The sequence below is a fragment of the Oncorhynchus keta genome, chromosome 7, assembly GCF_023373465.1.
Source record: "Oncorhynchus keta strain PuntledgeMale-10-30-2019 chromosome 7, Oket_V2, whole genome shotgun sequence".
Taxonomy (NCBI): domain Eukaryota; kingdom Metazoa; phylum Chordata; class Actinopteri; order Salmoniformes; family Salmonidae; genus Oncorhynchus; species Oncorhynchus keta.
Window position 1 is genome coordinate 38,565,231 of NC_068427.1, and position 16,671 is coordinate 38,581,901.

The following is a 16,671-nucleotide window of genomic DNA, read 5'->3' on the forward strand; positions in this document are numbered from 1 at the left end:
CTCTTTTAAAGGAGGAGGACTGTGATATAGACTCTGTTAAAGGAGAAGGAGTGTGATATAGACTCTTTTAAAGGAGGAGGACTGTGATATAGACTCTGTTAAAGGAGGAGAAGGAGTGTGATATAGACTCTTTTAAAGGAGGAGGACTGTGATATAGACTCTGTTAAAGGGGAAGGAGAATGAGTGTGATATAGACTCTGTTAAAGGGGAAAATTCAATACATTTCCAACTCAATAAAACTCCATAATAAAATGTCGTAAAAATACAGTTAGCTTATAGGCCTTTCTGTAAAAACATAGTGAATCTGGTGACAATTTAAAGAGAAGAGAATGAAACAATATAAAAAAGCAAAGAGGTTGAGATAGTCTAAAGGAGCAGACTAGTGCTTCAATGACTAGAGACAAATGACGCTACCGTAGAAACAACAACAATACACTGTTCAAACTGATGCATTGCTATTGTAATGAGGATCATCAAAGAAGCAGATTCCTTTTGGCCGTAGAGTAACATTCTCTACTGATGCTGTAGGCCAATGAGCAAGGACAGGAAGTCATGAAAGGCATGAAAGAGAGATGGATAGTCTGTTTGGAAAGCAGAACATCAATCTAAACTGTAGCCCATGCCTGTCCAACACACAACAAAACAGACCTTCTGTCATGACAGAGGAGGGAAGAAGGGTGTCAACAATACACTAGGAAGACTTATTTCCCCCTGTCTGCTTTGGTTGGGGACTATGAGATTGATTCAGTTAAGGCAACACAAGCTTCTCTTGTCCTGAATAATAAATCCATGATGTGACGAGAGCGAGAGAGAGAGAGAGAGAGAGAGAGGAGAGAGAGAGAGAGAAAGATAGAGGAAGAGAGAGAGTGAGGGAGAGAGAGAGAGAGAGCGAGGGAGAGAGAGAGAGAGAGGAGAAAGAGAGAGTCAGCGACAGAGACAGAGACAGAGAGTTCACGACAGACAGAGACAGAGAGTGAGAGAGAGAAGGAGAAAGAGAGAGGATAGAGAGAGAAAAGGAGAAAGAGAGAGTCAGCGACAGAGAGAAATCCATGATGTGACGAGAGAGGAGAGAGAGAGAGAGAGAGAGAGAGAGAGAGAGAGAGAGAGAGAGAGAGAGAGAGAGAGAGAGAGAGAGAGACACATTCTCCAAAAACAAGTCTTCAGGGAAACACAGACATCAGTTGAGTTAATGTGAATCTATTTGACCCTCATTTCTCACATGGGTATGCTGTCCATCCTTACAGAGGTAAGTTAAGAGACTAAACACCAGATGGCAGTGTAGGCTGCATTGCTTTTTCTTCTTCTTCGCCACATCTGATCCCAATGGAGGATCCACAGGAAGAATAACACGCCAATCCCTCCCTCTCTCCCTTTCTCCCTGTCTCTCTCTCGCTTTCTCTCTCTCTCTCTCTCTCTCTCTCTCTCTCTCTCTCTCTCTCTTCTCTCTCTCTCTCTCTCTCTCTCTCTCTCTCTCTCTCTCTCTCTCTCTCTCTCTCTCCCTCTCTCTCTCTCCCTCTCTCTCTCTCTCCCCTCCCCCTCTCCCTCTCTCTCTCCCTCCCTCCCCCTCTCCCTCCCTCCCTCCCTCCCTCTCCCTCCCTCTCCCTCCCTCCCTCCCTCCCTCCCTCCCTCCCTCCCCTCCCCCTCCCTCCCTCCCTCCCTCCCTCCCTCCCTCCCTCCCTCCCTCCCTCCCTCCCTCCCTCCCTCCCTCCCCCCCTCCCTCCCTCCCTCCCTCCCTCCCTCCCTCCCTCCCTCCCTCCCTCCCTCCCTCCCTCTCAGATAGTTGGGTGTGCTTGGATGCAAATCTCTCCATCTCCTCCCTCCATTTGCAGAAAGGTTCAGCTTCAGCTGCTCAGTAGTGAGGGACAGTGGAAGTAAACCACCCTAAAGATGTCAGTGTCTGTGACCACTCCAGCACCATCGTCTGATGAATCAATCTAATCAAATGGAACACAGGCATGGTGTGTGTGTTCCTGAAGGATCTGCCATGGAAAGTACAGCAGTGTTTGCATTGTGTGTATGGAAAGTGTTTGAGAAAAACATTTTCAGTTGCAAATCAGAAGGAAACACTCTCTGAGACTAGGGTTAACCTGAGAGGGAATCTAATTTGATCCATGCATACAGTAGTATACAAATGTAGGATGTTAATTTGACCTATATCGTTACAGCAAATCCTCCAACTGTGCGTTAGTTAGTGTGGATTTTCAATTCCTTTATATAAATCACAAAGCTCATCTGCATTTCCTGTAGTGTAGGAAAATTGTGATCAAATTAAGATTCTATATCTGTACCAACAATTTAGCATAACTCCATCCATTCAACAAGAACCAGATACGCAATCAACCCCAGTTCAAATGCAACTACTAATGAGAGCCAGGAAAGACACGGTTGATATCTACCCTGGTCATGTTTAGTAGGGATAAAACATTATGAAACATTTTAAAATGGGAAGGTAATACCTGAACTTGTCCAATAAAAGCTGATATTTTTCGCAAAAACTGAAGACAAAAAAAACTGTGCCAGCCAGAATGAGTGACCCGCAGGGTGAGGTAGGACCCTACTTACCCAGGAGTCCTACTCCTGCTCGGGGCATCTCAGGAGAGCAGTCCCCTGTCTTGCTCTTGAAGGAGGTGAATAGGTGCTGACACAGCTCCTCAGGGATGTCGTTCTCCAGGTAGGTGGCCATGAAAAGCTGGAAACCCTGGTAGTCTATGGGCTGCAGACACATGGATGATTGGAGGGGATGGAGAGATAGACAGGAGAAGTCAGGTACCTTTGTAGAGGACACAAGAGAGGGTCTGGCCAGCAGAAAGAAGGGACACCACCAAGGGATGAAAGGTACTATCACCTTACTTATTTTTGCCTCCCATTTTCTAATTTGTTCACTGGATTTATGTGGGATGGTAAATCCCATGTGAAGTGTTGTTAACCACATACTACGGTACCAGTGTGTGCCCAGTAGGAGGCATAATGCTGAAAATCAGTATATAAGAGGAATGAAACCTTTAGAAAATGTGTTTTCCTGAATTGTAATGCTGAGAGTTTTACTGATGATCTGCAGTATTGCATTTGAGATTAGTAGGTCATATTCAAACACCTCTCTAAAGAGCATGACGATCACACATTGCTTTTGGGACTTGAATAAAACCATACAGCTGAGAAGAGTCAGGAAATCGTTAATTTGGAGAAACATAAATCAGTTGGATCGTAGGCTGACATTTTAGCCAACATTTAAAAGTTTAATGTGAGTGAAACAGACAGTACACAGAAACAATCCTGAGTCACTTCATCAGCAGGCGGACACAGTAACATGCCTGACAGAGAATCCTCAGGCAAGATACCTTTACAGAAACAGCATGAGGTTGTCTGAACTGACATTCACACAGTGATCGGTGCCATTAGCCTTGCCGTTGAAAAACAAAACACAACATTCCTGAATTATGGATACACTGTTGTTACATGTTGGTAAGTTGAGCATCAGAAAGTAACATAGGACCTGAACCCTGAACCCTGACCTTTGACCTGGGATTGGGTGAGAGAGCATTATTGGTACCGTAGTACGTCATGTTACAAACGTCTCTGATGGGATAGAGTTATGTATGTTACATGCAGTATGTTAGACACAAAAATCAGCACTGGACCTGACCCCTAATCTTTAACCTGTGCCCTCTGACTGGTGGTGACAGCGGGTTGGGTTGGTGTCTCTGATGATACAGGGTTCAGTATGTTACGTGCAGTCTGTAGAGTAAGACACAGAAACCACAGACCATGCAGACCCCCAGCAGGGGCTGTGGCTTACTTGGTTGAGAACGTCTTGCTTCTGTTTGACAGTGGGGAGGGGGGGAGAAAGGGAGAGAAGAAGACATGGGGTTACATCATAGTGGGGGGGTAAGAAGGAGACATGGGGTTACATCATAGTGGGGAGAAAGGGAGAGAAGAAGACATGGGGTTACATCATAGTGGGGGGGGTGAGAAGGAGACATGGGGTTACAACATAGTGGAGGGGTAAGAAGGAGACATGGGGTTACATCATAGTGGGGGGGGTAAGAAGGAGACATGGGGTTACATCATAGTGGGGGGGGTTAAGAAGGAGACATGGGGTTACATCATAGTGGGAGGGTTAAGAAGGAGACATGGGGTTACATCATAGTGGGGGGTAAGGAGACATGGGGTTACATCATAGTGGGGGGTAAGGAGACACTGGGTTACATCATGTGGGGGTAAGGAGACATGGAGTTACATCATAGTGGGGGGTAAGGAGGCATTGAGTTACATCATGGTGGGGGGGTAAGGAGACATGGGGTTACATCATAGTGGGGGGTAAGGAGACATCTGGGTTACATCATAGTGGGGGGTAAGGAGACGTGGGGTTACATCATAGTGGGGGGGGTAAGAAGGAGACATGGGGTTACATCACAGTGGGGGGTAAGAAGGAGACATGGGGTTACATCACAGTGGGGGGTAAGAAGGAGATATGGGGTTACATCATAGTGGGGGGTAAGGAGACACGGGGTTACATCATAGTGGGGGGGGGTAAGGAGACATGGAGTTACATCATAGTGGGGGGTAAGGAGACATGGGGTTACATCATAGTGGGGGGTAAGGAGACATGTAGTTACATCATAGTGGGGGGTAAGGAGACATGGGGTTACATCATAGTGGGGGGTAAGGAGACATGGGGTTACACCATAGTGGGGGGGTACGGAGACATGGGGTTACATCATAGTGGGGGGGTAAGGAGGCATGTAGTTACATCATAGTGGGGGTAAGGAGACATGTAGGTACATCATGGTGGGGGGGTAAGGAGACATGGGGTTACATCATAGTGGGGGGGTAAGGAGACATGTAGTTACATCATAGTGGGGGGTAAGGAGACATGGGGTTACATCATAGTGGGGGGTAAGGAGACATGTAGTTACATCATAGTGGGGGGTAAGGAGACATGGGGTTACATCATAGTGGGGGGTAAGGAGACATGGGGTTACATCATAGTGGGGGGTAAGGAGACATGTAGTTACATCATAGTGGGGGGGGGAGACATGGGGTTACATCATAGTGGGGGGTAAGGAGACATGTAGTTACATCATAGTGGGGGGTACGGAGAGACATGGGGTTACATCATAGTGGGGGGGGTACGGAGACATGTAGTTACATCATAGTGGGGGGGTAAGGAGAGACATGGGGTTACATCATAGTGGGGGGTAAGGAGACATGTAGTTACATCATAGTGGGGGGGTAAGGAGACATGGGGTTACATCATAGTGGGGGGTAAGGAGACATGGGGTTACATCATAGTGGGGGGTAAGGAGACATGTAGTTACATCATAGTGGGGGGTAAGGAGACATGGGGTTACATCATAGTGGGGGGTAAGGAGACATGTAGTTACATCATAGTGGGGGGTACGGAGACATGGGGTTACATCATAGTGGGGGGTACGGAGACATGGGGTTGGCAGCAGTAGTAAGCGGCAGCAGCAACGGTTAGGGTTAATCAGGCGTGATGTCATAACATTCTTACTGCCGGAGGCTCTTTTGAAAGCTAGTCCTCATTCTCTCAACACCCACACATGTACGTAAACATCCAATCTCTGAACTTTTTACTGACAATATCTGTGTGCCACAGTTCACACCAAATATGTATGAAACTAATTCACTTGCATGCGCTATGTATTAGTCATTCAAAACACAAACGTTTTGGAACATAAAGCATTAATTCAGGTTACCTAGCAACCCTTTCTATCAGTTTCTATCAGTCTACTACCATCTTAATAGCAACTCTCTATTCAGTTCAGTGTCTTACTGATCCTCCCTGGGCTCTGTGCCGTGGATCTAACCCTGAGAGACAGACAGACAGACAGAGACAGACAGAGACAGAGGCAGAGAGAGAGAGAGAGAGCAGTGGGCTGGCAGGCCAGACCTGCGGAACCATCATTCATATCACTCCTCCTCTCTTCTCCTTATTTGGTGAAGCTACCAAAATATTCACTTAATTTACTTTACAGCAGATTTTGAGAAAAATGCACACTTTCCAGAAACAAATCCCAAAAAACAAATAAGAGTCGTAAGGTCATGTCATGAGAAAGACATGCTTGTCTGCAATAAGAGCACCCACAAGGATTTGATAGGCATTTCTGGAATGTCTCCATCAAGCTGTCTACATCTCCCTGCTAGCAGTGATGGCCTTGACAAATCAATCAAATTCATTGTGGAACCCATGCCAACACAACAAGAGGGTAAAAAAAAATTGTACACGCTAGCGGGGCGTGTCACCATACTCACAATTTGGATATATTTATGGTTAAAATTGGACAGCTTTGAATGCATGTCTGGCACATGCAGTCATGACAGAGAGAGGTTATGTTGGGGGTAAAAGGTCAGGATGAGGGTAAAGGTTATGATGGGGGTGAAAGATCAGGTTGAGGGGGAGAGGCCTTACTACCTGAGCCAATAAAGCCAAGAGAAAGAATTTTTTAAAAATTGCATTAAAAAACTTCACTATATCTATTACAGAAAACCTCTCACCAGAGCAAACCACAACACTCCACCACGTCAGCACAGCAAACCCTGGCTCCCAACCCTGCCTGTATTATCAATACATATTAAACCCTGGCTCCCAACCCTGCCTGTATTATCAATACATATTCAACCCTGACTCCCAACCCCGCTTGTATTATCAGTACATATTAAACCCTGGCTCCCAACCCTGCCTGTATTATCAATACATGTTAAACCCTGGCTCCCAACCCTGCCTGTATTATCAATACATATTAAACCCTGGCTCCCAACCCTGCCTGTATTATCAATACATATTCAACCCTGGCTCCCAACCCTGCCTGTAGTATCAATACATATTAAACCCTGGCTCCCAACCCTGCCTGTAGTATCAATACATATTAAACCCTGGCTCCCAACCCTGCCTGTAGTATCAATACATATTAAACCCTGGCTCCCAACCCTGCCTGTATTATCAATACATATTCAACCCTGGCTCCCAACCCTGCCTGTAGTATCAATACATATTAAACCCTGGCTCCCAACCCTGCCTGTAGTATCAATACATATTAAACCCTGGCTCCCAACCCTGCCTGTAGTATCAATACATATTAAACCCTGGCTCCCAACCCTGCCTGTAGTATCAATACATATTCAACCCTGGCTCCCAACCCTGCCTGTAGTATCAATACATATTAAACTCTGGCTCCCAACCCTGCCTGTAGTATCAATACATATTCAACCCTGGCTCCCAACCCTGCCTGTAGTATCAATACATATTAAACCCTGGCTCCCAACCCTGCCTGTAGTATCAATACATATTCAACCCTGGCTCCCAACCCTGCCTGTAGTATCAATACATATTAAACCCTGGCTCCCAACCCTGCCTGTAGTATCAACACATATTCAACCCTGGCTCCCAACCCTGCCTGTAGTATCAATACATATTAAACCCTGGCTCCCAACCCTGCCTGTAGTATCAACACATATTAAACCCTGGCTCCCAACCCTGCCTGTAGTATCAATACATATTAAACCCTGGCTCCCAACCCTGCCTGTAGTATCAATACATATTAAACCCTGGCTCCCAACCCTGCCTGTAGTATCAATACATATTAAACCCTGGCTCCCAACCCTGCCAGTGTTCTCAATACATATTAAACCCTGGCTCCCAACCCTGCCTGTAGTATCAATACATATTAAACCCTGGCTCCCAACCCTGTCTGTGTTCTCAATACATATTAAACCCTGGCTCCCACCCTATCTGTGTTCTCAATACATATTAAACCCTGGCTCCCAACCCTGCCTGTAGTATCAATACATATTAAACCCTGGATCCCACCCTGTCTGTGTTCTCAATACATATTAAACCCTGGCTCCCAACCCTGCCTGTAGTATCAATACATATTAAACCCTGGCTCCCAACCCTGTCTGTGTTCTCAATACATATTAAACCCTGGCTCCCAACCCTGCCTGTAGTATCAATACATATTAAACCCTGGATCCCACCCTGTCTGTGTTCTCAATACATATTAAACCCTGGCTCCCAACCCTGTCTGTGTTCTCAATACATATTAAACCCTGGCTCCCAACCCTGCCTGTAGTATCAATACATATTCAATCCTGGCTCCCAACCCTGCCTGTAGTATCAATACATATTAAACCCTGGCTCCCAACCCTGCCTGTAGTATCAATACATATTAAACCCTGGCTCCCAACCCTGCCTGTAGTATCAATACATATTCAACCCTGGCTCCCAACCCTGCCTGTAGTATCAATACATATTAAACCCTGGCTCCCAACCCTGCCTGTAGTATCAATACATATTAAACCCTGGCTCCCAACCCTGTCTGTGTTCTCAATACATATTAAACCCTGGCTCCCACCCTATCTGTGTTCTCAATACATATTAAACCCTGGCTCCCAACCCTGCCTGTAGTATCAATACATATTAAACCCTGGATCCCACCCTGTCTGTGTTCTCAATACATATTAAACCCTGGCTCCCAACCCTGTCTGTGTTCTCAATACATATTAAACCCTGGCTCCCAACCCTGCCTGCAGTATCAATACATATTAAACCCTGGATCCCACCCTGTCTGTGTTCTCAATACATATTAAACCCTGGCTCCCAACCCTGCCTGTAGTATCAATACATATTAAACCCTGGCTCCCAACCCTGTCTGTGTTCTCGATACATATTAAACCCTGACTCCCAACCCTGTATGTGTTCTCAATACATATTAAACCCTGGCTCCCAACCCTGCCTGTATTGTCAATATGTATTAAACCCTGGCTCCCAACCCTGCCTGTATTATCAATACATATTAAACCCTGGCTCCCAACCCTGCCTGTAGTATCAATACATATTAAACCCTGGCTCCCAACCCTGTCTTCATTCTCAAGATGTATTAAACTCTGGCTCTCAACCTTGTCTGCATTCTCAAGATGTATTAAACCCTGGCTCCCAACCCTGTCTGTGTTCTCAATATGTATTAAACCCTGGCTCCCAACCCTGTCTTCATTCTCAAGATGTATTAAACCCTGGCTCCCAACCCTGTCTGCATTCTCAAGATGTATTAAACCCTGGCTCCCAACCCTGTCTGTGTTCTCAATATGTATTAAACCCTGGCTCCCAACCCTGCCTGTAGTATCAATACATATTAAACCCTGGCTCCCAACCCTGCCTGTAGTATCAATACATATTAAACCCTGGCTCCCAACACTGTCTGCATTCTCAAGATGTATTAAACCCTGGCTCCCAACCCTGTCTGCATTCTCAAGATGTATTAAACCCTGGCTCCCAACCCTGCCTGTAGTATCAATACATATTAAACCCTGGCTCCCAACCCTGCCTGTAGTATCAATACATATTAAACCCTGGCTCCCAACCCTGCCTGTAGTATCAATACATATTAAACCCTGGCTCCCAACCCTGTCTGCATTCTCAAGATGTATTAAACCCTGGCTCCCAACCCTGTCTTCATTCTCAAGATGTATTAAACCCTGGCTCCCAACCTTGTCTGCATTCTCAAGATGTATTAAACCCTGGCTCCCAACCCTGTCTGTGTTCTCAATATGTATTAAACCCTGGCTCCCAACCCTGCCTGTAGTATCAATACATATTAAACCCTGGCTCCCAACCCTGTCTTCATTCTCAAGATGTATTAAACCCTGGCTCCCAACCCTGTCTGTGTTCTCAATATGTATTAAACCCTGGCTCCCAACCCTGCCTGTAGTATCAATACATATTAAACCCTGGCTCCCAACCTTGTCTGCATTCTCAAGATGTATTAAACCCTGGCTCCCAACCCTGTCTGCATTCTCAAGATGTATTAAACCCTGGCTCCCAACCCTGTCTGTGTTCTCAAGATGTATTAAACCCTGGCTCCCAACCCTGTCTTCATTCTCAAGATGTATTAAACCCTGGCTCCCAACCTTGTCTGCATTCTCAAGATGTATTAAACCCTGGCTCCCAACCCTGTCTGTGTTCTCAAGATGTATTAAACCCTGGCTCCCAACCCTGTCTGCATTCTCAAGATGTATTAAACCCTGGCTCCCAACCCTGTCTGCATTCTCAAGATGTATTAAACCCTGACTCCCAACCCTGTATGTGTTCTCAATACATATTAAACCCTGGCTCCCAACCCTGCCTGTATTGTCAATATGTATTAAACCCTGGCTCCCAACCCTGCCTGTATTATCAATACATATTAAACCCTGGCTCCCAACCTTGTCTGCATTCTCAAGATGTATTAAACCCTGGCTCCCAACCCTGTCTGTGTTCTCAAGATGTATGAAACCCTGGCTCCCAACCCTGTCTGCATTCTCAAGATGTATTAAACCCTGGCTCCCATCCTATCTGTGTTCTCAATACATATTAAACCCTGGCTCCCAACCCTGTCTGTGTTCTCAATACATATTAAACCCTGGCTCCCAACCCTGCCTGTAGTATCAATACATATTAAACCCTGGCTCCCAACCCTGTCTGTGTTCTCAATACATATTAAACCCTGGCTCCCAACCCTGCCTTTAGTATCAATACATATTAAACCCTGGATCCCACCCTGTCTGTGTTCTCAATACATATTAAACCCTGGCTCCCAACCCTGCCTGTAGTATCAATACATATTAAACCCTGGCTCCCAACCCTGTCTGTGTTCTCAATACATATTAAACCCTGGCTCCCAACCCTGCCTGTAGTATCAATACATAATAAACCCTGGATCCCAACCCTGTCTGTGTTCTCAATACATATTAAACCCTGACTCCCAACCCTGTATGTGTTCTCAATACATATTAAACCCTGGCTCCCAACCCTGCCTGTATTGTCAATATGTATTAAACCCTGGCTCCCAACCCTGCCTGTATTATCAATACATATTAAACCCTGGCTCCCAACCCTGTCTGCATTCTCAAGATGTATTAAACCCTGGCTCCCAACCCTGTCTTCATTCTCAAGATGTATTAAACCCTGGCTCTCAACCTTGTCTGCATTCTCAAGATGTATTAAACCCTGGCTCCCAACCCTGTCTGTGTTCTCAATATGTATTAAACCCTGGCTCCCAACCCTGCCTGTAGTATCAATACATATTAAACCCTGGCTTCCAACCCTGCCTGTAGTATCAATACATATTAAACCCTGGCTCCCAACACTGTCTGCATTCTCAAGATGTATTAAACCCTGGCTCCCAACCCTGTCTGCATTCTCAAGATGTATTAAACCCTGGCTCCCAACCCTGCCTGTAGTATCAATACATATTAAACCCTGGCTCCCAACCCTGCCTGTAGTATCAATACATATTAAACCCTGGCTCCCAACCCTGCCTGTAGTATCAATACATATTAAACCCTGGCTCCCAACCCTGTCTGCATTCTCAAGATGTATTAAACCCTGGCTCCCAACCCTGTCTTCATTCTCAATATGTATTAAACCCTGGCTCCCAACCTTGTCTGCATTCTCAAGATGTATTAAACCCTGGCTCCCAACCCTGCCTGTAGTATCAATACATATTAAACCCTGGCCCCCAACCCTGCCTGTAGTATCAATACATATTAAACCCTGGCTCCCAACCCTGCCTGTAGTATCAATACATATTAAACCCTGGCTCCCAACCCTGTCTGCATTCTCAAGATGTATTAAACCCTGGCTCCCAACCCTGTCTTCATTCTCAAGATGTATTAAACCCTGGCTCCCAACCCTGCCTGTAGTATCAATACATATTAAACCCTGGCCCCCAACCCTGCCTGTAGTATCAATACATATTAAACCCTGGCTCCCAACCCTGCCTGTAGTATCAATACATATTAAACCCTGGCTCCCAACCCTGTCTGCATTCTCAAGATGTATTAAACCCTGGCTCCCAACCCTGTCTTCATTCTCAAGATGTATTAAACCCTGGCTCCCAACCTTGTCTGCATTCTCAAGATGTATTAAACCCTGGCTCCCAACCCTGTCTGTGTTCTCAATATGTATTAAACCCTGGCTCCCAACCCTGCCTGTAGTATCAATACATATTAAACCCTGGCTTCCAACCCTGCCTGTAGTATCAATACATATTAAACCCTGGCTCCCAACCCTGTCTTCATTCTCAAGATGTATTAAACCCTGGCTCCCAACCCTGTCTTCATTCTCAAGATGTATTAAACCCTGGCTCGCAACCCTGCCTGTAGTATCAATACATATTAAACCCTGGCTCCCAACCCTGCCTGTAGTATCAATACATATTAAACCCTGGCTCCCAACCCTGCCTGTAGTATCAATACATATTAAACCCTGGCTCCCAACCCTGCCTGTATTATCAATACATATTCAACCCTGGCTCCCAACCCTGCCTGTAGTATCAATACATATTAAACCCTGGCTCCCAACCCTGCCTGTAGTATCAATACATATTAAACCCTGGCTCCCAACCCTGCCTGTAGTATCAATACATATTAAACCCTGGCTCCCAACCCTGCCTGTATTATCAATACATATTCAACCCTGGCTCCCAACCCTGCCTGTAGTATCAATACATATTAAACCCTGGCTCCCAACCCTGCCTGTAGTATCAATACATATTAAACCCTGGCTCCCAACCCTGTCTGTGTTCTCAATACATATTAAACCCTGGCTCCCACCCTATCTGTGTTCTCAATACATATTAAACCCTGGCTCCCAACCCTGCCTGTAGTATCAATACATATTAAACCCTGGATCCCACCCTGTCTGTGTTCTCAATACATATTAAACCCTGGCTCCCAACCCTGTCTGTGTTCTCAATACATATTAAACCCTGGCTCCCAACCCTGCCTGCAGTATCAATACATATTAAACCCTGGATCCCACCCTGTCTGTGTTCTCAATACATATTAAACCCTGGCTCCCAACCCTGCCTGTAGTATCAATACATATTAAACCCTGGCTCCCAACCCTGTCTGTGTTCTCGATACATATTAAACCCTGACTCCCAACCCTGTATGTGTTCTCAATACATATTAAACCCTGGCTCCCAACCCTGCCTGTATTGTCAATATGTATTAAACCCTGGCTCCCAACCCTGCCTGTATTATCAATACATATTAAACCCTGGCTCCCAACCCTGTCTGCATTCTCAAGATGTATTAAACCCTGGCTCCCAACCCTGTCTTCATTCTCAAGATGTATTAAACCCTGGCTCCCAACCTTGTCTGCATTCTCAAGATGTATTAAACCCTGGCTCCCAACCCTGTTTGTGTTCTCAATGTGTATTAAACCCTGGCTCCCAACCCTGTCTGTGTTCTCAAGATGTATTAAACCCTGGCTCCCAACCCTGTCTGTGTTCTCAAGATGTATTAAACCCTGGCTCCCACCCTATCTGTGTTCTCAATACATATTAAACCCTGGCTCCCAACCCTGTCTGTGTTCTCAATACATATTAAACCCTGGCTCCCAACCCTGCCTGTAGTATCAATACATATTAAACCCTGGCTCCCAACCCTGTCTGTGTTCTCAATACATATTAAACCCTGGCTCCCAACCCTGCCTGTAGTATCAATACATATTAAACCCTGGCTCCCAACCCTGTCGGTGTTCTCAATACATATTAAACCCTGGCTCCCAACCCTGCCTGTAGTATCAATACATATTAAACCCTGGATCCCACCCTGTCTGTGTTCTCAATACATATTAAACCCTGGCTCCCAACCCTGTCTGTGTTCTCAATACATATTAAACCCTGGCTCCCAACCCTGCCTGCAGTATCAATACATATTAAACCCTGGATCCCACCCTGTCTGTGTTCTCAATACATATTAAACCCTGGCTCCCAACCCTGCCTGTAGTATCAATACATATTAAACCCTGGCTCCCAACCCTGTCTGTGTTCTCAATACATATTAAACCCTGACTCCCAACCCTGTATGTGTTCTCAATACATATTAAACCATGGCTCCCAACCCTGCCTGTATTGTCAATATGTATTAAACCCTGGCTCCCAACCCTGCCTGTATTATCAATACATATTAAACCCTGGCTCCCAACCCTGTCTGCATTCTCAAGATGTATTAAACCCTGGCTCCCAACCCTGTCTTCATTCTCAAGATGTATTAAACCCTGGCTCCCAACCTTGTCTGCATTCTCAAGATGTATTAAACCCTGGCTCCCAACCCTGTCTGTGTTCTCAATGTGTATTAAACCCTGGCTCCCAACCCTGTCTGTGTTCTCAAGATGTATTAAACCCTGGCTCCCAACCCTGTCTGTGTTCTCAAGATGTATTAAACCCTGGCTCCCACCCTATCTGTGTTCTCAATACATATTAAACCCTGGCTCCCAACCCTGTCTGTGTTCTCAATACATATTAAACCCTGGCTCCCAACCCTGCCTGTTCTATCAATACATATTAAACCCTGGCTCCCAACCCTGCCTGTGTTCTCAATACATATTAAACCCTGGCTCCCAACCCTGCCTGTAGTATCAATACATATTAAACCCTGGCTCCCAACCCTGTCGGTGTTCTCAATACATATTAAACCCTGGCTCCCAACCCTGCCTGTAGTATCAATACATATTAAACCCTGGATCCCACCCTGTCTGTGTTCTCAATACATATTAAACCCTGGCTCCCAACCCTGTCTGTGTTCTCAATACATATTAAACCCTGGCTCCCAACCCTGCCTGCAGTATCAATACATATTAAACCCTGGATCCCACCCTGTCTGTGTTCTCAATACATATTAAACCCTGGCTCCCAACCCTGCCTGTAGTATCAATACATATTAAACCCTGGCTCCCAACCCTGTCTGTGTTCTCAATACATATTAAACCCTGACTCCCAACCCTGTATGTGTTCTCAATACATATTAAACCCTGGCTCCCAACCCTGCCTGTATTGTCAATATGTATTAAACCCTGGCTCCCAACCCTGCCTGTATTATCAATACATATTAAACCCTGGCTCCCAACCCTGTCTGCATTCTCAAGATGTATTAAACCCTGGCTCCCAACCCTGTCTTCATTCTCAAGATGTATTAAACCCTGGCTCTCAACCTTGTCTGCATTCTCAAGATGTATTAAACCCTGGCTCCCAACCCTGTCTGTGTTCTCAATATGTATTAAACCCTGGCTCCCAACCCTGCCTGTAGTATCAATACATATTAAACCCTGGCTTCCAACCCTGCCTGTAGTATCAATACATATTAAACCCTGGCTCCCAACACTGTCTGCATTCTCAAGATGTATTAAACCCTGGCTCCCAACCCTGTCTGCATTCTCAAGATGTATTAAACCCTGGCTCCCAACCCTGCCTGTAGTATCAATACATATTAAACCCTGGCTCCCAACCCTGCCTGTAGTATCAATACATATTAAACCCTGGCTCCCAACCCTGCCTGTAGTATCAATACATATTAAACCCTGGCTCCCAACCCTGTCTGCATTCTCAAGATGTATTAAACCCTGGCTCCCAACCCTGTCTTCATTCTCAAGATGTATTAAACCCTGGCTCCCAACCCTTGTCTGCATTCTCAAGATGTATTAAACCCTGGCTCCCAACCCTGTCTGTGTTCTCAATATGTATTAAACCCTGGCTCCCAACCCTGCCTGTAGTATCAATACATATTAAACCCTGGCTTCCAACCCTGCCTGTAGTATCAATACATATTAAACCCTGGCTCCCAACCCTGTCTTCATTCTCAAGATGTATTAAACCCTGGCTCCCAACCCTGTCTTCATTCTCAAGATGTATTAAACCCTGGCTCCCAACCCTGTCTGCATTCTCAAGATGTATTAAACCCTGGCTCCCAACCCTGTCTTCATTCTCAAGATGTATTAAACCCTGGCTCCCAACCCTGTCTGCATTCTCAAGATGTATTAAACCCTGGCTCCCAACCCTGTCTGCATTCTCAAGATGTATTAAACCCTGGCTCCCAACCCTGTCTGTGTTCTCAAGATGTATTAAACCCTGGCTCCCAACCCTGTCTTCATTCTCAAGATGTATTAAACCCTGGCTCCCAACCCTGTCTGTGTTCTCAAGATGTATTAAACCCTGGCTCCCAACCCTGTCTGTGTTCTCAAGATGTATTAAACCCTGGCTCCCAACCCTGTCTGCATTCTCAAGATGTATTAAACCCTGGCTCCCAACCCTGTCTGCATTCTCAAGATGTATTAAACCCTGGCTCCCAACCCTGTCTGCATTCTCAAGATGTATTAAACCCTGGCTCCCAACCCTGTCTGCATTCTCAAGATGTATTAAACCCTGGCTCCCAACCCTGTCTGCATTCTCAAAATGTATTAAACCCTGGCTCCCAACCCTGTCTGCATTCTCAAGATGTATTAAACCCTGGCTCCCAACCCTGTCTGTGTTTTCAATATGTATTAAACCCTGACTCCCAACCCTGTATGTGTTCTCAATACATATTAAACCCTGGCTCCCAACCCTGTCTGTGTTCTCAATACATATTAAACCCTGGCTCCCAACCCTGCCTGCAGTATCAATACATATAAAACCCTGGATCCCACCCTGTCTGTGTTCTCAATACATATTAAACCCTGGCTCCCAACCCTGCCTGTAGTATCAATACATATTAAACCCTGGCTCCCAACCCTGTCTGTGTTCTCAATACATATTAAACCCTGACTCCCAACCCTGTATGTGTTCTCAATACATATTAAACCCTGGCTCCCAACCCTGCCTGTATTGTCAATATGTATTAAACCCTGGC

The 16,671-nt window shown here is 45.7% G+C and overlaps 1 protein-coding gene across 5 annotated transcripts in view; it reads right to left on the reverse strand.

Moving 5' to 3' along the window:
- Positions 1 to 16,671, reverse strand: part of LOC118386425 (diacylglycerol kinase beta-like) — a 171,169-nt gene that overhangs the window by 100,671 nt on the left and 53,827 nt on the right. For 4 of the 5 annotated variants that reach the window (XM_052522797.1, XM_052522800.1, XM_052522799.1 and 1 more), the window contains 2 exons: positions 3,797 to 3,817; positions 2,563 to 2,713 (listed from right to left, as the gene is read on the reverse strand). In XM_052522797.1, the coding sequence (XP_052378757.1) occupies positions 2,563 to 2,713; positions 3,797 to 3,817 (172 nt within the window). The remainder of the gene's footprint in view (positions 1 to 2,562; positions 2,714 to 3,796; positions 3,818 to 16,671) is intronic. The other variant, XM_052522798.1, reaches the window with a different exon arrangement.